Source organism: Ctenopharyngodon idella, chromosome 19 (assembly GCF_019924925.1).
Source record: "Ctenopharyngodon idella isolate HZGC_01 chromosome 19, HZGC01, whole genome shotgun sequence".
NCBI lineage: Eukaryota > Metazoa > Chordata > Actinopteri > Cypriniformes > Xenocyprididae > Ctenopharyngodon > Ctenopharyngodon idella.
The window spans coordinates 30322158-30346216 of NC_067238.1; the positions used below are offsets into that span (position 1 = coordinate 30322158).

Genomic DNA, 24059 nt, shown 5'->3' on the forward strand with positions numbered 1-24059 from the left:
TAGGCTAGGTTAGATGATAGCTTTTGTTTTTACTGACAGACTCACGTTTAAGCTATGACACTTTCACTGTATCACCAGAGCACTGATTGACCAAGATGGACAGACAGACGCACTACACTTGCAAACTAACAAAGCGGAGGAGGGTGATTGATCAGCTTCAGCACCTGAAAAGAAACACAACAAACATAAAGTAAGTAAGAGTACAATAAACATGAAATGCTTCATAATATCATGGTCAACATGGATGGGTTTACACTCATGGGTTTATGCCGTCTTACTCTTTTACAGTGGGAGGATATAAGGGTGATTGACAGGTGCATGTGGTCTCATAGGGGAGTTCCCAAAAAAAGGATAGCCAGGGTTATAATTTATTATAAGCTAGTTGGGTAGTTTAAAAATAACATGTACATCATTTTTATTTTCATCCCAAATTGAAGATATATAGTTAAAATATATATAAATGTACTGTCATTTTTAATCATTTTGTAATTTCTTTTTGTAGTTCATTTAAATGATTTACAATGAATTTGTATTATAAATATTCCATGTAGTTTTTCCTTTGATATGTGTGTATAAAAACTTTAAAAATGAGTACATTTTTAAACATTTTATTAGTATTAGATGGCATATTGCAGGACACTATATGCAGTTACGTTACTGATTTTAATAATGAATATTTACATTGATATTTGATTCTTATTATAGGATTCAGCCTGTAGTTGAGAATGTGTGGTTATTCTTATATCAGTAATCCCCACCCATCTGCCCATTATTATTGTTAACATAGCATGTTACAGATCACAGCATATGCATAATAATAATTTTTTTTTTTCTGTAATCACACTTATTTTTGCCCAGGTTCTTTTTAGTCAGTTCATTGCAAATTTAAATTGTTTTCAGAGAGGGGATTGTGCTATCAAAACCAGAACAAAGCAGCCCCCTCAGATAAACAAACAAGTATGATTGGACTGTGATAGACAGGTGCGTTTATGTCTCTTCTAAAAATATTCTAAAGCCACATAAGAAAATATGGCAGGGGTCGTGCAGCTTAAATTACCCCCACACTCTGTCATCTGTCCCCTCTCTCTCACCTCAATCTCACCTTCAAGTCACAACACAAAGGTTTATCAGTGTGTTCAAAATCAGATGATTTATCAGTTGTTTTCATTTAAGCGGAAATGCGTGGATATGACTCAATCCTCGTACAAAGGGAATCCACACCTATTTACCATGACAACCTTTTTCACCAGGGACATAGATACACAAAGGACTGCTGCTTGAGTTTCAGCAATGCTTAAAAGCTTGAATGTTGGGAAAGCAAATGTCTGTCAGCAAAAGGCAACAATCATTTTAGCTTATATGAAGCACAGTGTCATTTCCATCTAATCATGTATTGTTTAATAGCATTCTATGACGGAAATGAATGTAATAGATGTTATTTTTAACATTTTTGGAATAAAAATGCTAATATGCCAAAAGCTAATATGCTAAAAAAAAAAAAAAAAAAAATTTAGCATATTTTACAAACCTTTCAGTGCTAATTTCCATCATTACAGTTTTTTTTTCGACTGTATTTTTGTGATCCACAAAATCCTTCTGAATGTTCTGATAAGATACTTTTTTTTTCCTTGCTGGGACCTAATATGGCGAGATTGATACATTCAACGCTGGGTAGATTACTTACAAGTTGTAGTTGGTAACTGCATTAAATATTACATTATGACGGGGTTTCCCAGACTGGGGTTCATGATGGAACAGTTTGTGAGTTTAGTAAAAAGCTGTTAAGTAATTAAATCATAAAAATTTGAAATTAAAATAAATAATTTTAAAAATAAAAACAATCAAAATAAAAAGCTTACTAAAAAAAATGTTTTATGTTTTTACCTGCATGTCATGTGAGCATTAACCAACATCTGAGAACTGTAAACTTAATAATAATTAATGTGTTTGTCAGGAGCTGATTAGATATGCAGTGTTGAAAGAAAACACTTAAAAGTGAAATGATTTCTGTATTTTTCGGTCTCAGTTTTTACTGATAGTCACATGACTAGTGGCTGGTCTGTGTGTGCAAATCCACAAACCTGGAAACCCTTCTGAATGTGGGTCAATGACGTGACGGGTCTTTTTTTGGTTGTGTCTTTCAAAGGCCTTAATATTAATAAAAAACAAAGATATGACATCCAAAGTAAGGTCATAAGGTACGTAAGATCTCTTTTATTGAATCCAAAAGGTTTTAATTATATTTTGCTACATATAAAGTTATTTTAAAGATTTTGAAGTGTCAAAAGGTCATTCGGTTTAACTGTCCAAAGGCCAATATAGTCATTTCATTTGTGATTAAAATATCTAAAAATGTAATAAATGTATATATTTTTTATTCTGGCATGATTTTATAACATCATATATCAACATAGTGCAAAATGGAATTAAAATTATGTGTAGAAGTTGTTGCTTTGTTATGAGAAAGAATGCCTGGAAAAATTAATTTCACTGATGTCATTTGAAGTAACCAATATAAAGGGATCATTTTGGATCAAGTCATGCGGTCAATATCATGTGACAGGATGTGACATCATTCAGACACCTGCAAAGGTTGTGAAGGTCATAAAGCAAAGTAACTAACTCTCTTTTAACTATTTGAAAAATTCATGTTTTCACTTGTTCATACGCATGTCCAGAAACATCAGGTCATGCGGTACAACCGCTATAAAACATGGAAAATGTTGTAATATTTTAAAAACTTGTACTAAATATAACATTTTTTATTGTCCTTTTGCTAGCTAGCTAGATATCAGCCTGTTAGCATTGTTTGAAAATATTGTCATTCGGTAAAACCGAAATTTTGGTTAAACCGAATGACTTTTTTTGGTGACAAATTTTGTCCATCTTGTAAATGACAAAAGCAGTGTTAATTGATTATAAAAACCACATAATCTCATTATTAACACTTAATAAATCTTCAAAATTAATTATATCTCCATTATGTTTTTTTTTTTTTTACACTTTTAAAAACCTTATTCGTCAACGAGCCATGTATATAAGCAGTAGACTTTTTTAGAAAGAAATTTCACAAGATAAATAAGTAGTAGAAAGGAGAATCAATGAATTGTGAATAATTTATTGCCATTGTGAGAATAACGTAACCATGTAATCAATAAAAAAGTAACTCTAGTCTGATTACGAGTATTTTAAAATGCAAAATACCCTAATTACAAGTACTTATTTTTTGGGATCTGATTACATAATCCAGATTGTAATTAGTTACACTGGGAATACATTAGATATGTAAATTATATGTTGTTACTTGACTTGGTTTTGTGACACTATAATTTGAATCAGATCTGCAGTTCTCTGCATATGTTTAACTGATTTCAGGAGTGTTGCAACATATTGTCAGTCAGAAAGACACTCTGTCACTTCTTATATTACACCACGGCAGCTGCTGGCCCTGCTGACTATGACACACACACACAAAACCACAGCACATTTAGCTATATAGAGAGGAAAATGCATGAGGCGGGAAGAATCAATGACTAAAATAATTTTCAGGTTTTCAGTAGTTTGATGAACATTTCAGTGATGAGCATGCAACCATCTGACCCAGATAGCCTAATGAAAGTCGACCTGAGATCCTGTAAGGTTAATGAAAAGTGATAGGATCATGTTCTTTAATCTGATGCTGTAAACATGATGTCACAACACTCAGTATGAAAGGTGAGAGGTAAACAGCGGACAAGGAAATTTCTAGATCTTGCAGAAAGGGAATGATAGAAAGAGAGGATGAGAGGGGTAAGAGGAGATGGAAAAGAAGCAGCTGTTACACATGTCAGTCCTAAAAGCTGAAGGCCAGGCTGTTTGTCTTCAGTCTAAAAAGCTGTAGTGTCGTGGAAAGTCAGACTAAGTATTTGTGTCTAACCTCCAACAAGCTCCTCCCTCCGCTGGTTATTTATAGAGAGTGAGAAACAACCCTCATGTCATTCCCCGTTTTTCACTCTTAAATTTAGACCACCCCACTACACTACAGTGGGATGCCTTTGATAAGAAACTCTGAAAGTCTTTGTTTGGATTGTGAAATGTCAGCGATGCATATCCAAAGTGATGTTTCATTTTAAATAATCTTAAATAAATTGAAGCATTTCTATATGCAGTAAGCATATTAAATTATTCAAGCTTATATTGTTTGTGAAGCTAGTTCATGCATTAAACGTATATGTAATGTTCTATTGCCGTTAAAACATTCACATGTCAATGTCTAATTTAATGTAGATGTATTATTATGCTCATATGCATTCATTAAAAAGAAAGAAAAGCAGAGTCAGGGTGTTTTACCTCTACATACAGCTTGTCCTTCCTTCTTCTGTCATTCGTTTTCTCTCAGTTCTTGAATCCACACTGTTTTCTTTCTCTTCCTGATAATCTGTCTCTCTCACTGTCTGTCTGTCTGTCTGTCAGGCAGATCTCTGTTGGCAGCAGGAGTTAATGGAAAAGAAGAACCAACCACAGCTCTGCAACACAATCCAGTCCCCAACCCCACCTACATATCCTTCTCCATATACAGCCATCCACCCCTCCCCAAAAAAACACTGTCCATATCCAGCTTGCCCTCCTAACTCCAACCTGATAGGACATAGAGGCAGTGTTATTCTTACAGCCATGACTAGATCAGGGCCATAACCGACATAGACATTGCTTCACCCAATGTTTAGGTCAGAATGGGGTTTTCAATGGCAGATTCTTATGCTTTTATGTTTGGTCCGACTCCATAATAATAATAATAATATTCTAATAACCATCCAGTACTGTGGTATTGTATTTCTGTAAGGCTAATGTATGATGTATGTATATTTTGTGTATTTTGCTTATTCATAGTAGGCCTGTTCATTTCAGTTTCTATTCTGTTATGATGCTTTAACTTACATCCTTACTCAAGGAGATGCTTTACTGTTGTGGTGAGTTATTGTTTTTTAATAATTTAAGTATTTAAATAATTCAATACATAGGCAAATTATTAGCAAATTGAAGTTTACATGTAAAAACAGACCGCTTTATTTGGCCTTTCTTAGTAGGATGTATCTGAAATACCCACAATGTTGAATTATAAAAGCTTTGCAATAAATACATCATGACCTATTTTTTTATTGAAATGCCAGTTACATTACAAACAATGAACATGACAATAGTCAGTTGCAAAATATAATATAAAAATAGTTGAAAGTAGACCAGAACAAATAGAAAAAGAGACTATACAGTATAATATATATATATATATATATATATATATATCCAGCTTGCCCTCCTATACACATTACCGGTCAAAAGTTTTTGAACAGTAAGATTTTTTTAATGTTTTTAAAAGAAGGCTTTATTTATTTCATCCAAAAAACAGTAATATTGTGATATTTTTAGAATTTAAAATAACTGTTTTCTATTTGAATATATAGTAAAATGTAATTTATTCCTGTGATGCAAAGCTGAATTTTCAGCATCATTACTCCAGTCTCCAGTGTCACATGATCCTTCAGAAATCATTATAATATGCTGATTTGCTGCTCAAGAAACATTTATTATTATTATTATCAATGTTGAAAACATGATTTTTTTTTTTTTTTTTTTTCAGGATTATTTGATGAATAGCATCATTTATCTGAAATAGAAAGCTTTTGTAACATTATCACTACCTGTTTGGTGTCAGTAAGTTTTTTTTTTTTTTTTTTTTTGGAAAGAAATGAATACTTTTATTCAGCAAGAATGCATTGAATTGGTCAAAAGTGACAGTACAGACATTTAAAATGGTGCAAAAAGCTTTCTATTTCAGATAAATGCTGTTCTTTCGAACTTTCAATTCAGTCTAAAATGAGCATTTTTATCAATCTTGTATGTTTATGTTCAGTTATTTCACTTTAATGACAATGAAAAGAACCTATTAAAGTGAAAACACTGAACCTAAACATACAAGCTTAATAAAAATGCTAATTTTAGAAGAAAATTTCAGACGGCACTTAGAGGCTTTTGCATCTGAAGTCTTCACACACACACACACACACACACACACACACACACACACACACTATATATATATATATATATATATATATATATAATTTCACATATAAACCCGATTCCAAAAAAGTTGGGACACTGTACAAATTGTGAATAAAAAAGGAATGCAATAATTTACAAATCTCATAAACTTATATTTTATTCACAATAGAATATAGATAACATATCAAATGTTGAAAGTGAGACATTTTGAAATGGCATGCCAAATATTGGCTCATTTTGGATTTCATGAGAGCTACACATTCCAAAAAAGTTGGGACAGGTAGCAATAAGAGGCCGGGAAAGTTAAATGTACATATAAGGAACAGCTGGAGGACCAATTTGCAACTTATCAGGTCAATTGGCAACATGATTGGGTATAAAAAGAGCCTCTCAGAGTGGCAGTGTGTCTCAGAAGTCAAGATGGGCAGAGGATCACCAATTCCCCCAATGCTGCGGCGAAAAATAGTGGAGCAATATCAGAAAGGAGTTTCTCAGAGAAAAACTGAAAAGAGTTTGAAGTTATCATCATCTACAGTGCATAATATCATCCAAAGATTCAGAAAATCTGGAACAATCTCTTGTGCATAAGGGTCAAGGCCGGAAAACCATACTGGATGCCCGTGATCTTCGGGCCCTTAGACGGCACTGCATCCCATACAGGAATGCTACTGTAATGGAAATCACAACATGGTCTCAGGAATACTTCCAGAAAACATTGTCGGTGAACACAATCCACCGTGCCATTCGCCGTTGCCAGCTGAAACTCTATAGGTCAAAAAAGAAGCCATATCTAAACATGATCCAGAAGCGCAGGCGTTTTCTCTGGGCCAAGGCTCATTTAAAATGGACTGTGGCAAAGTGGAAAACTGTTCTGTGGTCAGAAGAATCAAAATTTGAAGTTCTTTTTGGAAAACTGGGACGCCATGTCATCCGGACTAAAGAGGACAAGGACAACCCAAGTTGTTATCAGCGCTCAGTTCAGAAGCCTGCATCTCTGATGGTATGGGGTTGCATGAGTGCGTGTGGCATGGGCAGCTTACACATCTGGAAAGGCACCATCAATGCTGAAAGGTATATCCAAGTTCTAGAACAACATATGCTCCCATCCAGACGTCGTCTCTTTCAGGGAAGACCTTGCATTTTCCAACATGACAATGCCAGACCACATACTGCATCAATTACAACATCATGGCTGCGTAGAAGAAGGATCCGGGTACTGAAATGGCCAGCCTGAGACCTAAGACAGTTGAGCAACTAGAAGCCTGTATTAGACAAGAACGGGACAAAATTCCTATTCCTAAACTTGAGCAACTTGTCTCCTCAGTCCCCAGACGTTTGCAGACTGTTATAAAAAGAAGAGGGGATGCCACACAGTGGTAAACATGACCTTGTCCCAACTTTTTTGAGATGTGTTGATGCCATGAAATTTAAAATTAACTTATTTTTCCCTTAAAATGATACATTTTCTCATTTTAAACATTTGATATGTCATCTATGTTGTATTCTGAATAAAATATTGAAATTTGAAACTTCCACATCATTGCATTCCTTTTTTATTCACAATTTGTAAAGTGTCCCAACTTTTTTGGAATCGGGTTTGTATGTATGTGTGTGTGTATATATATATATATATATATGAGAGAAAAAAACAATAACAACAGAAAAAGAAACAGGTATGAGATCATCATACAAATAACATAAAAGCTTCACATAAAGACCTAGTGCGTTTTGCTTTACGTTTTTTCAACATAAAGTAGCAACTTAATATAATGTTTCATATCTTTCTGAAATAACAAAAAGTTGTGTTTTCTTTTAGCTCATTTCTGTTTTTGTATATGGTATTTAGAAAAAAGTGTTTTAACAGGGTACACCAGATGAAGTATTTTAAAATTAATAAATATTTCCACTCCAAATTTAGATTGCCAATATGATATTGAAGATATTGGGCTGTATTCTGTTAGTAACTTCCTAATAAAGTAATTATTCCGCCTCCTTATCAGTAATAAAATACATCATGACCTCATCGAGTGATTAAGATGACTTTATGACAGCAGTATGACGTATTTCCGGTTTCTGCATTTGGAGTGACGGAAGTTCGTGCTAGCAGTCTGGAACAACAGCAGGCCCCCACCACTGCTGCTGTAGCTTCCGGGCAACATGTACCAGCTGTAAACATGGCGGAGGAGCTATTGGAAGCAGTCGAGAAGTTGCAGTTGAGGCTCGCAGAGAATCAAGAGCCTCGCAAGGTAATAAACCTTTTCGCTGAGACGAAGCGAACGCTTTACTTCGACACTTTCGCACCGCGTATGACTGTGTTATACGCGCTTCTGCTCGTGGCTAGTCAGAGGATCGTGCAGTATTGCTATCCAGAAATCCCACGTATAACAATTACAACAGCAGCAGACCGTGAAATGGATGATCGGTTAGATAGATCAATCCGGATGGAGATTTTTCCTCAAATATGCCTGAGCAGAATTAGCATCGAGGCACTTTTCAGAAGCCCGTGCTCAGTTAGCAGAAATGACAACCACAGCGATTTAATATGATAACAATGACAGATGAAGACAGGCCGTGAGTAGTGCAGCTGAGTGCCTGTTACTCTCTATAAGACACGATTCCTCCTCAACAGTCAATGTAACATTTCTCACACTAAGGCTGTGTTTCAATTTAGTGAGCTGCCTACATAGATGGCATTATTTAGCATAGTCGACTTTCAAGTCGATGCAACCCCCCCGTTCCTCTGTAGGCCACGACGACACTTGAAAGTGCACTTAAATGTCTGTTTTGGTGATTCTGGTGTAAAAGTGAGTCTTAGACACTATACATCAAACTCATAACGTTGACACTACTGTTATTTACACTGTTGTCTCCGTGTACAACAAAAACACCACAAGCTATTTGGACACTACATGTTTTTTTTGGCATGAACCATGGTGGATGTTCCTTGAAATATGTAAATATCATGGTGTATGATATGGTACTGACAGGGTAATACATCTATTTGGTAACACTTTAAGGTTTCTTTAGTTAACATGAACTAAGAATAAACAATACTTCGACAGCATTTGTTAATTTCAGCATTTACTAATACATTATTTTTTAACATTAGTTAATGCACTGTGAACTAACATGAACAAAGATTAATAAATACTGAAACAAATGTATTGCTCATTGTTAGTTAATAATGAAACCTTATTATAAAGTCTTGCATGTATTTGGGTATGTTTTGTTTATCTATAACTGTACGCTCACATCTCTTTTCTGTGGTTAGTTTTAGGTTTAGTTTTATACAATGATGCTATTAGTATTATATGTAGGGAATATGAAAATTTTGTCTGATAACCGATAATTCTTTATATTTGAAAGCCGATAACCGATATATTGGCCGATAAATCTAAATCCAAATTTTTATATAATTTTTGAGAGCCTGATTAAAAAATGACAAAAGTTTCACCTTTTAAAAGCCATGTCCCAAGCACACAGTCATGTTCGCATTATAATTTTATGTAGCCTATATGACAGACTTACGCTGTACATGTTGCACGTAACTGTATTTTCTTTTTGAAGTGATTTCAATCATATTTCAAGCAATTCAAAACCATCATGGCGCCGACAGAGCGCATCTGAAGTGTCTCGGCTGAAGGAAATAATCCATTATTTATCGGCTTTGATATATCGGCCAAATTTTTTTATCGGGCCAATTACGATAACAATAAAAATGAACATGTATCGGCCGATACCGATATGGTGGCCGATATATCATGCATCCCTAATTATATGTGTTAAATATGTTGTAAATGTTTTTTTTAGGTAATAGGAATAGTGTAATTGTCCACAAACAGTGCACATAAATGCATGATTTGATCACAAAGACTTTGACAATATGTTTAATATTGTTGTTGTCATGGTCTAAAATGAACATTTTTCCAAAACTGGCAATGGTGAGTGTTACGAGGATTTACCAGCCATAAATACTTATCACTGTCAATGCAACTGTATATATAATCATGAAAATGGTTTAATTAATCTCTTGTCTGTGACATGCATTCTGATTTTATCCCTTCATCTCTGTTCTGTCTAGCTTCTGAAAACTCTCAAAAGGTTGGGGGAGCTGCCTATAACAGTAGACATCCTGGTGGTAAGATCAAAATATTGCTTGTCTTCAAAACTGTTACTGTTAAAAAATGCAGTGGGATCTCTAGCTTTTAATACATTTGTTTTCTCCCATTCTTGCAGGAAACTGGCATTGGAAAGACTGTGAATTCTCTGCGCAAACATGAATTTGCTGGGGAGGCAGCGAAGAACCTTGTGGCCAAGTGGAAAAAGCTGGTGCCAGAGAGATCTGCAGACAGGTAAGCTTTTTTTTAAAGTGATCTATTATCTGCTTATTTCATTGCAAAATAACCTTTTTAGTAGAGATGCACCGATGTATCAGCCGCCAATATTTATTGGCCGATTTTTTTTTTTTTTTTTAATTTAAAACCATAGGCTAAAGGATGAAAAAGGCCGATTATTTTATTGTTCCATTTTGTTGGTGTAATAATTAAATACTAGGGCTGCCCTTGACTAAAGATTTTTCTGGTCGACTAGTCGTCGTTCATTTTAAGTGATTAGTCGACTAATCGCACGTTTATTAATAAACCATATAAATCGGGCCTTTAAGCCTAATCAGCGCTCACATAAAGCTTGCCACAGCGCACCTGCAGAAGTAATGATTATGAATGCGTTGGGGAAAAACCGCAAGGAGACTGCTTTAACATTTTAATAATTCATTGATAAACTAGTGTTTTCTGTATTTTCGGCTGCAGTGATGAAGTTGACGATCATAATCTCTGCAGCAGTGGACGCGCCTACATGCACGTTTCATACAGATTACATAACCTGAGAATTTTTGTTTTCTATTTGAAATGGTTCACTTTAAAGTAGACGTTTCACTTTCTATAGATATATTTTTCATGTCTGTGAGGCAAGTTTACATGGAGTTTCGGTTCTTTTTTTTTTTGGCGAGCTCAAGTTCACAGAGAGAGAGATGGCAGAAAGCGCACCCTGTTTGCGTTCATTGTTTTACAAAAGCACAAAGTTTTGTTGTTATTGCGAGTGCACGCAAATTAAAGTAGACTCTTTACGGATTCAAAAGATGTATTACTCTTATCTGTATGACCAAAAATGATTTTAAATGATCGCACCGCCACCTCCATGTTAGCTGTCATGCAGTAAGCGCGCTAATATTCAGATTTCACACTCCACACAAACATGTCTTCGCCACTGTGGATTTTTTTTTTTTCCTGCGACTAATAAAATTTGTCGACTAACGGTTAGTCGACTATTAGGGGGCAGCCCTATTAAATACTTGCTAAAACTTGCTAAAACATACTTATGCTCAACAAGTCTGCATTTATTTGATCAAAAATACAGTTAAAAACAGCAATATTTATTAAAATAAAAATATCTATTTTCTATTTGAATATAGTGTAAAATGTAATTTATTCCTGTGATCAAAGCTGAATTTTCAGCATCATTACTCCAGTCTTCAGTGTCACATGATCCTTCAGAAATCATTCTAACATGCTGATATGCTGCTCAAGAAATGTCTTTACTGTCAGTTTTGATCAATTTAACAGATCCTTGCTGAGTAAAAGTATTAATTTCTTTTAAGAAAATCTCACTGACCTCAAACATTCGAACGGTAGTGAATATAAGTTACCAGTACTGATGAGTTTTACTCTTAATTTCATGTTTGGCGGGTGTTAATTTTGAAAACTTGGTTGTTGTTGTGAGATAAGAGATTAATACGTTTATATATGGTTCATGTTTGTCAAAAGACCAACTGTAAAGGAGGGGCGTTCCCACTCACGCATTAATGAGTCTGGAGGGCACAAACGAGTCCGGGAACGGTCTCCAGAGGAGCCTCCGCTCATGGAGGAGGAACAACACGACGAGATGGAATACCAACCTGGCTACTCGCCCTCCCCTCCACAGCACTACAGCTCACCGTACAGACACGACAGTGCAAGGGGGTATCAGTCAGATGAGTATGAAAGCCCTCCAGAAGAGGAGCCGGAGCTGGAGCTGGAGCCAGAGCTGGAGCCGGAGCTGGAGCCCGAGCCCAGTCCCCCACGAAATGACATTAGACACAACAAGCCACACAAAGAGCCAGTCAGAGAGCACAATTCCCAAGACATACGGGAACAGGAGAGACGGAAGCACCGTCCCACGGGTGGCGGCAGCAGCAAGGAGAGGACGCACAGAGCTGAAAGAGAGCAACAGGGTGGGACGAGTCACAAATCTAAACATGATCGACATTTAAGCTCACACGAGAGCAAGAAGGAAAAGAAAGGAGGAAGTGATGGTAAGAAGCCTCTTATACTTTCCAAGATGGCATTTATTTCATAACAAATACAGTAAAAATTGTAATATTGTGATTTATTATTACAATTTAAAATAACTTTAATATATTTTAAAATGTAATTTATTCCTGTGATCAAAGCTGAATTTTCAGCATCATTACTCCAATCTTCAGTGTCACATGATCCTTCAGAAATCATTCTAATATGCTGATTTGCTGCTCAAGAAACTAATTATCAATGTTGAAAACAGATGTGCTGCTTCATAGTTTTGTGGAAAATGTGTTTCTTTGTAACATCTTTACTGTCACTATTGATCAATTTAATAGATTCTTTCTGAATATGAGTCATTTATTTATTCTAAGTATAAGATTTTTGCTTTTATCTTAAGGAAAATCAAGGGAGAGGGCGGAAGTTCCAGAGAAAATGGATGAGGATGAGGAGCCATTTGAAGCTCCAACCATGTCTTTCGAATCCTTTCTCACATATGACGCTCCGACCCCAAGCAAAAAGAAGAAAAAGCAGCCCTCGCGACCCCCTCAGCCTCCTGCCTCGATTCCTTCGGCTTCCTCTAAGTCTGGCAAGGCCAACGGGACCAGTAGTAAACGCTCAAAGTCATCCTCTTCCTCGGTGACCACGCCTGCTGTTCAAGAGAAACGCAGGAAGGTGAGGCTGAACTTGTTATTCTGCTGTGGTGATGGGGAAACCAGCTGTGTGGAAGAATTTCTAATCATTATTTCTCCAGGTAGTGGATGTGGTTCCCACTCTTCCTGATATCCCTTTGCCAGCCATCCAGCCCAACTACAGACCACTGCCCTCCATTGATCTTACACCACTGTCCCCCCAGAGACGCAAAAGTATGTGTTTTTTAGTTTTAGCACACTTTAAAGAGGACCTATAATGCTTTTTTTTTACATGTTCAGCTGTCTTTAGTGTGTAATGTTGCTGTTTGAGCATGAAAAAGGTCTGCAAAGTTACAAAGTCCCTCCAGCGGGAGTTATTCTCTATATCAGTGTCACTGTTTCTGAACTCCCTGAAACACCTCCATTGTAGCTTTAAGTTTTCTTCCGGGAACAAACACGTTACAACATTCCTCATTTCAATAATTCCTGCCCAAGGCATATGCAAAATGAAGGGGCGGGGCCTGGTTGAGTTAGTTAGTAGTGTGATGAAACTCACGGTTATAGTAAGGAGCGGGACATTCCCCAAACACGCTCAAAGCGGTTGACTAATCACAACACACTGGTTCAGCTGACCAATCGGAGCACATTGTGCTTTTCAGAAGGAGGGGCTTCATAGAGACAGGAGCTAAACAGAGTGTTAATGACAGACTGGAAAGAGAAGAGCTGCAACAATGGAGAATATGGGAAAAGAAAAAAAAGACTTTGAAAAAAAAGGGCATAATATGCCTCCTTTAAATCGGACTTTTACCTAACATACCTGAAAGAAACAGAATTGCAATCAAACGAAGTGAATAAATTCTGATGATTCTGTCTGCATAGACTCATAGCAACATGTTTTTCTCCTCCAGTCCCAGTGTCATACGACGAAGAGGATGCTGGCTGCGCAGGTCGACGGCTGAACTCCAAAATGGTGGTGTACTCTGGGTCCAAGACTGCGTATTTGCCGAAAATGATGTCTCTGTATGATCAGTGCATTAGAGTCCTGCAGAACAATATAGATTGTGAGTTTTCTCATTCTCTGATTATGTTTTAATAGTATTTTAATTAAACACTTCAATCCTTATGTCCTGCTACTGGGTCAGTTTGACATTACATAACAAATCACATCTGAAGAGTCACAGATGGCTGTGTGTGAAAAATGTGGTGACAGTAAATCGCCATGTTTAATTCACTGTAAAGGATGTCATGATATTTCAGGCTGGACAAAGCGTTTACCACATAAATCACCTAAAAATGAATCAGCTTTTTACTGATATTTCTTGTATTTTTTTTAGCAATTGATGAAGTGGGCGGAGTGCCATTTGAGATTCTGGAGCCAGTTCTGGAGAGATGCACGCCTGAGCAGCTTTACCGGATTGAGCAGTGTAATCAGGTACGAGTGTCAACACAGTCACATGCAGATTATTTATTTCACAGTTTTAATCGCATATCTGTTCTGGTCTTCTACATGTGTTATATTAATATGTTAAATTGATCATAAGTGTCCGTAAAGACAATTATAATGTTACTAAAGGTTTAGCAGAGTAGACTCTTAAAAAGGTGGGGTTTAGAGAGACCGAATCCTTTATCGAACTGTTTCAGACGCAGAAAAAAACAGGCTGCAATATATATATATTATAAGAAAATTAAAGTGTTTTTTGACCTTGGATGCATGTAAACCTGTTGCAAAACAAAATTAGGAGTCTTTAAAATAGCATAATAGGGCTGTTTTCAACATTGATAATAATCAGAATTGTTTTTTGAGCTGCAAATCAGCATATTAGAATGATTTCTGAAAGATCATATGACACTGAAGACTGGAGTAATGATGCTGAAAATTCAGCTTTTATCATAGGAATAAATTACATTTTAAAATATATTACAATAAAAAAAGTTATTTTGAATTTTAGTAATATTTCACAATATTACTGTTTCCTGTATTTTTGATTTAAATAAATACAGCCTTGGTGAGCATGAGAGACTTCTTTCAAAAACATTTTTAGCTCATTAACAAAGATTTTTAGCTCATTTTGGACAAATCTTTGATTGCAAGTGTCTCTTCTCAGTATTTCACAGAGGAGTCAGATGATCTGTGGATGAGACACTGCCGGCGGGATTTTAAACGTGATACCCCTCAAGAATATGAATCCTGGAGGGAGATGTATCTCCGGCTCCATGAAGAACGGGAAGAACGTCTGCGCAAGCTCACGATGAACATCAGTTCTGCCCATGCAAACAAACCTAAAGGTGCTCGCAGGCAGTAATCTGTACATTTAGATCAAACTTAAGGCATAAACTTTTACTTTTCAGTAAAGCTGTCAATTTAACACATACAAAATTAATACAGGATGTGTGTGTGTGGGGGGGGGGTTATATTATTATTATTATATTGATATATTATTCAATAAATATATATTTGACTTAAGTCAGTTTTTATACTGTCTATTCAGCTATTAAGCTTTACTTATCTGACAAGTCAGATGTCAGTGTCTTTGAATATCATCCATTTCATTATTTGGTGAGAAAATCCCCCAAATGAAGATAACTCAATTAATTAATCAGCATATCATGCAGTTAATTCAACTAAAAATGTTTAAGCAATTGACTTAAGCTGTTTAATATCTCAAAATTTGTGAAATAAAAATATGGGTATGGATTCAGTAACCAGTGCTCACAATGATAAATATATTATATTTGTAATATATTATTGACTTTTAACAGGGCGGCAGGTTAAAATGGCATATGTCAACTCTGCCGCTAAGCCGCCACGAAATATCCTCCGTCTACAAGAGAAGTTTGGCACTAAAAATGGTTCTACCAGCACAAGCGCTGCTCCTCCATCTGCCAGGTGAGTGAATGCTGCATTAGTCACACAGGCACTGTTTACACCTGCTATTAAGATGCGTTTTGGTTGATCGGATCACAAGTAGACGAGGGAGACACATTCCTGTTTACACTTGGTGTTTTAATCCATCTCGTTTGTCCACTTTCAACCACTTTTGTCCTGATTTCTTCGAGGGGAGGGTCTATGGGTGGGTAAATGTATGGTTTTTTTTTAGATCTTTCGATCTAATGGACTAAATAAGCTTGTGCAATTTATATATGAACGCGTCCGGAGATGACGGAAAAACACAGAGAGTAGCAGCTTTTGTTTCCGCTCTGACAGCTGCAAGACCACGCCGAACGCTTTGAGTGTGTGTTAGAAATCAGGAATGGTGAGAGAACATTGTGTTTGGTATGTTATCCCGTCTGGCTAGAGCGCTTCCCATTATGTTTACGTGTTAGGTCAGTAGGCGGAGAGTAGGTGGTCTTTTTGGCTGTTCGATCACATGAGCATTTCCACTACGAATGCGTTTTGGACTACCTCTGGAAGTGGTCGAAAGTGGACAAGCTCAAAACGTTTTACAGCCCGGTTTCCACTTGGGATCCAATCGACCAAAACGCATCTGAATACCAGGTGTAAACAAGGCCACGGATGACAACGGTCACGTAGATTAATCTTTATCATGATGTTCCTGCAGAACATTTTTTTTTTTTTGTAGTTGCACCATGAAATCCAAATGGACAATTCTTGTTTTTTTTATGGAATATTCCAGTATTTATTATAAATGATTCATCTGTGCACATCATTATTTAAAAAAAAAAAAAATCATGTGCCCTCATAATCTGTGACAACCATCCAATCAATTCCCAATGAATTAAATCAAATCCCATCCTACATTCTTTCTTGTTCAAGAAGCCGTTACACTCAAATATATGTCACAATAGGAAAGATGACTATCGCAACTTCCGTTTCATGCCGACTTTATGATGCTAATTCTTGATTCTTCACATGCAGGATCAGACCAGCAACAAACTACAGCGCCCACAGCAGATCCACTGAGGTTGGTCAGTCTTCTTTCAGCAGCCCCCCTGAGTCCTCCTCACGCTCCTCTGCTCCCAGCACAGCTGGTGGACACAGTGCCAGAGAAAAACCACAAGTCAAAAGTGAGTCGAAAAGGAAATATGGTTGCTCAGCTGCTGCTGTTACATGTTTATCTACAGCTACATGCACTTTAGCTCCTTGGATACAATGATTTCTTTCATAGAAATGGATGTATTGTACAGGAGTGGCCAAAAATTGAAAATTGAGTAAACCTTTATTCAAATGTTATTAAATATTTGTTAAAGATTTTGTAAGCATATTGTGTAGCTGTGCTTGGAGTCAGTTGTTTGAAATGTAATGAAACATGCCAAATTGTACAGACATATGCTTTGGACATAATCTTTTCATACAAAGAAATTATAAACACATGCAAAAACAAGAGATAACCAACAAAATATTAATAACATATTATGTTGTAGTCAGTATATGCTTTTACCTGTAAGCGTTTTGTTTTTCTATACATTTTTTTGCACAGCAAAATAAAACCTGTAGCTGTAGTTTGCTTTTTTGCCAAATAATTTTGTCAGATAAATACCTAAACCAAGTTTAGTGTATTGTCCTTCCCTCATATTTAAAAAATACACATATTTTCCTCATATTTTGATGGTTTAATCAAACTTGTAGGGTCATTAAAACCCTCCGGACATCATTTTTGGCCACTACTGTATATTCACCATTAGTGTTGATAAGCTCATGTCCAATATTTGGTTATGTTTGAACAATTTTACCACTTTTCTGTTCTTTCTGTTTCAGAAATTGCCCCAATGATGGCTAAGACTATCAAAGCATTCAAGAACAGATTTTCTCGGCGGTAAAGGGAAAATGTTTTTGTGTGTGTGTGTGTGTGATAGAAGAGAGAACAACTGGAGGAAGAAACCTTTTATTCTGTAATGCTTCATAGGAAATGTGCAATGCCCTCTCACTTCTTATGTTTTAATGCTTTTTAATATTACCAGTACAGCTCAATGGACGCAATCACAAAAAAATATGTGCATCAGCAACCATCCACACTCAATTGTCATAGCATGTCGTACGCTTTTTAAAAACACCGAAAACAAGTGGTACACTACAGATTACCATGAGACACCACAACCCACATTCACTGTTACATGTTTATTTCATTACTTACTATAATCATGGCATTGTCATGGGAACTAAGTATATGATTTTATGGTAGAGTGAGAATGAGATAAGATGTAAAAAGTTCAAGGACTGTACACTTCCTCACTATCATATTTATTTTAAATCTTGGACCTGGCAGCCCTGGACCTTGCCTTGAATGAAAGATCAAGTCATTTTAATAGATTTTATGAAGTGTTCTATGGACATTTTTAATAAAATCCACATGTTGCTCTCACTATTTTCTTATTTATTCATGTATGAATGTATATTTAATACAGTTTTACACTGAATTGTTTCAGTTCATTTTCTACTTTTCACATGAACGTAATTTTTGTTGTCATGTTTCGTCAGTGGAACAAAAGATGCTAGCGGCTAAATCGATAATTTAATCTTTTTTTTTTTTTTTCTTATACAACGAAATAACATTTAATTTTTGAAGTTATAGAGGTTTGGAACAGCTTTTGAGTTAGTAAATAATTAATTTTCCATTTAATTAAATCGCTTTTAATTTGTAGGAACAAACTGTTATGTTTCCACTTTATTTACGGTGACGCGCAGACGCGGAGTGATCATTGCGTCACCATAACGCGACTCCAAACTCTGCTCCTCATTGGTTCCCTTAATTTTTAAGGTCCAATCACATTCCACCTTTCTTATTTGCGTGTTGTCTACTTTGCCACTTCTACCACCTGTGTAACTGTACGATTTTAGCAGCATATGTAACAGAAGCGGCTCGAGCTCTCGCACATATCTCTCCATTGAGCATAGTTGTGAGTGTTTTGCCACTTTTTCCGTTGCCGAAGTGCAAGTTCACACCATGTCTGGACACGGTCACGGCCACGGCGGTGGACACAGTCACGGCTGCTGTGAATGCGAACACGAGCCAGCAGAGCGAGGAGTGGAATATGAGCTGTACAGACGTATTGATATCGAGAAGCTTCAGTGCTTGAATGAGAGCCGAGATGGAGACGGTAAACTGGTGTTCAAGCCTTGGGATCAACGCACTGACAGGACGAAGGTACGCAATTAACCTAGAGTAGTTTTTGATTGACAACAAGTTTAGAGCCATACATGTTATGTTGTGTTATTCTATCTATCTATCTATCTATCTATCTAAAATAATAGAGACATTAAATGCACTGGCTGTTTTATTATCATATTGCTATTCTGTTTGTTCTAATGTATGTCTCCCATTTTATTTTCAGTTTGTTGAAAGTGATGCTGATGAGGAGCTTCTGTTCAATATACCGTAAGATTTATACAGCAACAGCATTCATCCTCCTGGACTCATTTCTATTTCTGTTCTGTTTTATTTAATATTATTTGTCTGGGTAAGAAATGCTTTGGCAGCAGATGTGGGTGCAGTTCATGAACATGCTTAAATCTGCAGGTTTACAGGTAGCGTGAAGCTGAAAGGGATCATTATTGCTGGAGAAGATGATGAGTCACACCCAGCTGAAATGAGACTGTGAGTTTGCTCTCATTGTGAAGTGAGACCTCTTGCAGCCTCACATATGGATAATGCAACTACAATTTACACGAATGAGTGTTGCAACTTGCTTAGCAGTTTGTTTTAAGAATATTAATATGTGCAGTTGCAACACTCAATTTTATAAACTGTAAAATACATTCCTGGGCAAAAATTGGGCTTTTAATTGTCTTAACCACAAATTATTGCTCAGGAAATTAGCTAAATTTAAACAAATGCACTACTTAAAGGATTAGTTCACTTCAGAATTAAAATTTCCTGATAATTTACTCACCCACATGTCATCCAAGATGTTTATGTCTTTCTTTCTTCAGTCGAAAAGAAATGAAGGTTTTTGAGGAAAACATTCCAGGATTTTTCTCCATATAGTGGACTTTAACAGGGACCAACGGGTTGAAGGTCCAAATTGCAGTTTCAGCGCAGCTTCAAAATGCTCTACACGATCCCAGATGAGGAATAAGGGTCTTATCTAGCGAAATAATTGGTGATTTTTCTAAAAACAAATAAAAATGTATATACTTTTAACCACAAATGCTCGTCTTGCGCTGCTCTGCGATGCGCCACGCATTATGTAATCATGTTGGAAAGGTGGCAGAAGTACCGATCCAGTGTCTACGAAGCGAACGTGCAAAGACTACGTCAAATGGCCTTTACAAAAAAAAAAAGGTTGGAGGAGAAAATGAGATGGAGTTTTTCGCCCTACCGCGGTACTTCTGCCTATGTCATGCGTGACCTTTCCAACGTGATTATGTAATGCATGGCACATCGCAGAGCAGTGCAAGATGAGCATTTGTGGTTAAAAAGTATATAAATCTGTTTTTTTTTTTTTTTTTTTAAGAAAATGACTGATCGTTTCACTAGATAAGACTCTTATTCCTCGTCTGGGATCATGTAGAGCCCTTTGAAGCTGCACTGAAACTGCAGTTTGGACCTTCAACCCGTTGGTCCCTGTTGAAGTCCACTATATGGAGAAAAATCCTGGAATGTTTTCCTCAAAAACCTTAATTTCTTTTCAGCTAAAAAAAGAAAGACATAAATATCTTGGATGACATGAGGGTGAGTAAATTATCAGGACATTTAAATTCTTAAGTGAACTAATCCTTTAAAAAGCCATTGCTGTCTCAGGAAAAACCTCAAAGACAGAATGAAGTTTTTGGAAGAATATGGGAAGTTGTGTGTGGAGTGATGAATCACAATGAAACATGAGTTGCAAGGTGATGCTCCAAAGCGTCATCTTCGAAAATCTGCTGAGAAATATAATAATAAGTGAAGCATGAAGAGAAGAGGCATCATTGTCTGGGGAGCCTTTTTAGCTATTTCATTGTGAAAAGTCATTTATTGCTTTGGAGTACAGGAGAATATTGCAGAATGGCTTGCTTCCCACAAATTAAAAGTTATGTAAAGAGGAATGATCAGATGTTTTCAACAAGACAATGCTCCTGCTCAAACTGCAAAGACAACCAAGAAGTGGCTTGAGAACAAGTTTTGGCCTGGTCAGAGTCCAGATTTGAACCCTATAGTGAATATTTGATCTCACATTAAACTCAAACGAACTGGGAGACATTTTTCAGCTACTTAAGAACTGTTTGAAGCCATCTTTTTGTTCTGTAAAAAGCTCCCTGCAGGTTTACCCACACAACTTTAACATGCAAAACTGTCAATCCCATTTTTGGGGAACAGTCCCCAACTTAAATTTTTAAATCTTGAATACTTTTGAGCACAGACTTAAGTTTGGTCTCCTTATAAAGGGGACACTTGGCAGAAGTGAAGTGAAGAAAAATTATGAAAGTGAAATGAAAAAAAAAAAGTTATTTAAGTTTTAGTTTAGGAAAATGTAAAATGTAAAAATATGATTTCTTATAATTTATGTAAAATATATATTTTACAAAACTGTTTTACTCTAAAACTACAAGAAAATCAAAACCAAAATCTAAAATCTAATCAAGTTGTTTCAAATTTCAAAATTGAGCTTTCAGTAAGATTTTGTTTGGGCGCAGTACCAAACTTTTCCACTAGAGACCGTCCAGGCTCCATTGGTGACCACATAAGGACTCTTCCATTTCCATATAGCCTATGGTTTCAGTGACCTAAACCATTTATTTCTATAATTTTTATACAATTTATGAAACTGACATCCTATTCAGAAATAGTATGGGCAGAATGGCAGTATTTAGTTTGAATTCAACCTTTAACAAACACGTAAAAGACATACAAAAAAGAACAAGGTTTTTCATTTTCATTGCTGTTTCAAAATAAATGTCTGAACATGCCTTATGAGTCTGAAAATATGGTTGCGAATTAATAAGTTACTGTTCCTCTGTCATTTGTCTTGAAAATCAGAAAACTACAAATATGAAAACTACAATTTAGAATAAGATATTATTATTTTAAATATATAATGGCAAACGTCCTGCCTTTTTAAGGGGTTACAGAAAACAAAAGGGAAGGTTATTCCATGCTAAGTTACTTTATCTACAGTATTTGTGCAGTTCTCGCTAACCAGTGATTTGTGATTAAAATGCTTAAGACCATTAAAAGACCACTAAATATTTTGCCATTTTTGGCTTGGCACAGTTTTATTTTTTTCCCAGGAGTGTAGTTTTGTGCCTGTTGTGTTAGATTTGTTTAACAGATGTAAATAATGATAATAAAGTGCAAAAACAATTTTATAAACACTTGCTTTTATGGAGCTTTGCAAATATTTAGATATTCTTTACAGTGTCTGTTGCATCGTAAAAACACACCGAGCTGAAATGAGACTGAGTTTGCTCTTGCAGCGTCACATATGGATTATGCATTTACAATTTACATGAATACGTGTTGCAACTGGGTGCTTTTTGAGCAGGTTCAAGAACATACCACAAATGTCATTTGATGATACAAGCAGAGAGCCAGAACAAGCCTTTCGTCTAAACCGGGATCCGCTTGCTGAGCTTGAGTATCCAACCAAGTAAGCTATTTTAAGTATGTTAACATGCTCAAGCACATTAATTATACATCCTCTATGTTGACCACCCCCAACATTTTATATAGGATTGCGAGATTCTCCAATGTGGAGCACTTATCTATCCACATATCTCGAAACTTTGGGGCAGAATCCACTCGTGTGTATTACATTGGTCTGCGGGGAGAATTCACTCAGGTTAGTACTGGATCCTGCTATAACAATACCAGTTCCATCATCACTATTAATAACTGGTTGAAAATGCACCATATTACAATATTACACTAGTGTTGCTGTTTCAATAAATATGTTTCACCTTAGAAAGAAAAATAGGATAAAAAAATCTTTCGTCTAGCATCTTTTTATCCCTCTTTCAGGCTCACAGACATGAGGTGACAATCTGCAACTATGAAGCAGCAGCCAATCCAGCAGATCACAAAGTGGAGAGCATCACGCCCCAGACACAGTTCATATCATGACAAATGGAGGAAAGAGAAGCTCACGCGTGCTGCGTGAAACTATAAAAGTGTGCATGAGTTTTGATAATGGTGAGATGAACAGATTTATTTAGGAGCGTTTGTTCATCTGCAAATGTGCCAATAAATATTAAACTATATAAGCATAATTACTGAATGTATGCTTATGTCAAATAAACACCGTGTGCTTCAAATAACAGAACAGATGAGCCATGCAAGAAGTCTGTTCTTTAAAAATCTAGTGGAAAGTTTGTTCTCAGTTTGGTTTTGCAATATCGTACTCATCCATTTAATATTTCTTTTGCATAATTGCTTTGGGTCAAATGAGAGATTAAAAACCATTTAGGAAAATGTGTTCTAATTGGGTCCTCGAAGTGTTTAATATTGATGGATTCATGCAGTTTGTTTAATAAGAAATCTTCCTGGTTAATTTCAACCACTTTTGGCATTTCATAACATCATGCATATTTTATAACAACAATGCTGTTAGTTCATAAACATACAATCTCAATTCATGGGTTTTTCCACAAATAAATGTGACAGGAGCAGCAAATTTTGAGCATCCATCTCTTTAAATCCATTTCTCCTCACTTATGCATAACAGTGTGTTGCTGTAAAACAAACCACTGATAAGTTAAGAAAACCCATAATGATATTTTGTTTAGAATTATTACTAAGGCTTTTCTTAGCTTAAAATGTTTGTTGCAAGTGCAACCGTGATGTGCTAAATATTACAATGTTTAAAATAGCTTTATGGTCTGTTGTGGTTATTTAAAAGATTTCCAACAAATAAATAGTTGTTTAATTTTTTTTTTATTTTATAAAAAACAAATGTATATAAGACTTAAAACTTGTTTTGTGCTTTGCTTTATTTAGTGTCACAAAATCTGCTTGCACTGCAAATTTCACAATCCATAAAATAATTTGCATTAGTAGTATTACATTTTGTGAGTTTAAAGGGATAGTTCACCCAAAAATGAAAAATCTGTCATCGTTTATTCACCCTCAAGTTGTTCCAAACCTGTGTATATTTCTTTGTTCTGCTGTACGCAATG

At 36.0% G+C, this 24059-nt stretch overlaps 2 protein-coding genes and 1 long non-coding RNA gene across 3 annotated transcripts; all 3 read left to right on the forward strand.

Moving 5' to 3' along the window:
• The first annotated feature begins 61 nt into the window (after positions 1–61).
• LOC127500884 (uncharacterized) lies at positions 62–5118 on the forward strand. Its single transcript, XR_007926455.1, has 2 exons — positions 62–190; positions 4453–5118. It is a non-coding gene; the product is annotated as an uncharacterized LOC127500884 (long non-coding RNA).
• Positions 5119–8111: 2993 nt separating this feature from the next.
• eloa (elongin A) lies at positions 8112–18330 on the forward strand. Its single transcript, XM_051872448.1, has 12 exons — positions 8112–8288; positions 10124–10180; positions 10279–10394; positions 11865–12391; positions 12778–13052; positions 13132–13243; positions 13918–14070; positions 14344–14441; positions 15115–15295; positions 15770–15896; positions 16887–17035; positions 17727–18330. The coding sequence occupies exons 1-12, from the start codon at positions 8217–8219 to the stop codon at positions 17786–17788; spliced, it is 1929 nt and encodes a 642-aa protein (XP_051728408.1). The 5' UTR covers positions 8112–8216; the 3' UTR covers positions 17789–18330.
• A 397-nt stretch (positions 18331–18727) lies between these two features.
• Positions 18728–23753, forward strand: pithd1 (PITH (C-terminal proteasome-interacting domain of thioredoxin-like) domain containing 1). The gene is made up of 6 exons (XM_051872464.1): positions 18728–19113; positions 19301–19344; positions 19486–19563; positions 22430–22534; positions 22618–22726; positions 22906–23753. The coding sequence occupies exons 1-6, from the start codon at positions 18913–18915 to the stop codon at positions 23005–23007; spliced, it is 639 nt and encodes a 212-aa protein (XP_051728424.1). The 5' UTR covers positions 18728–18912; the 3' UTR covers positions 23008–23753.
• The last annotated feature ends 306 nt before the right edge of the window (positions 23754–24059 follow it).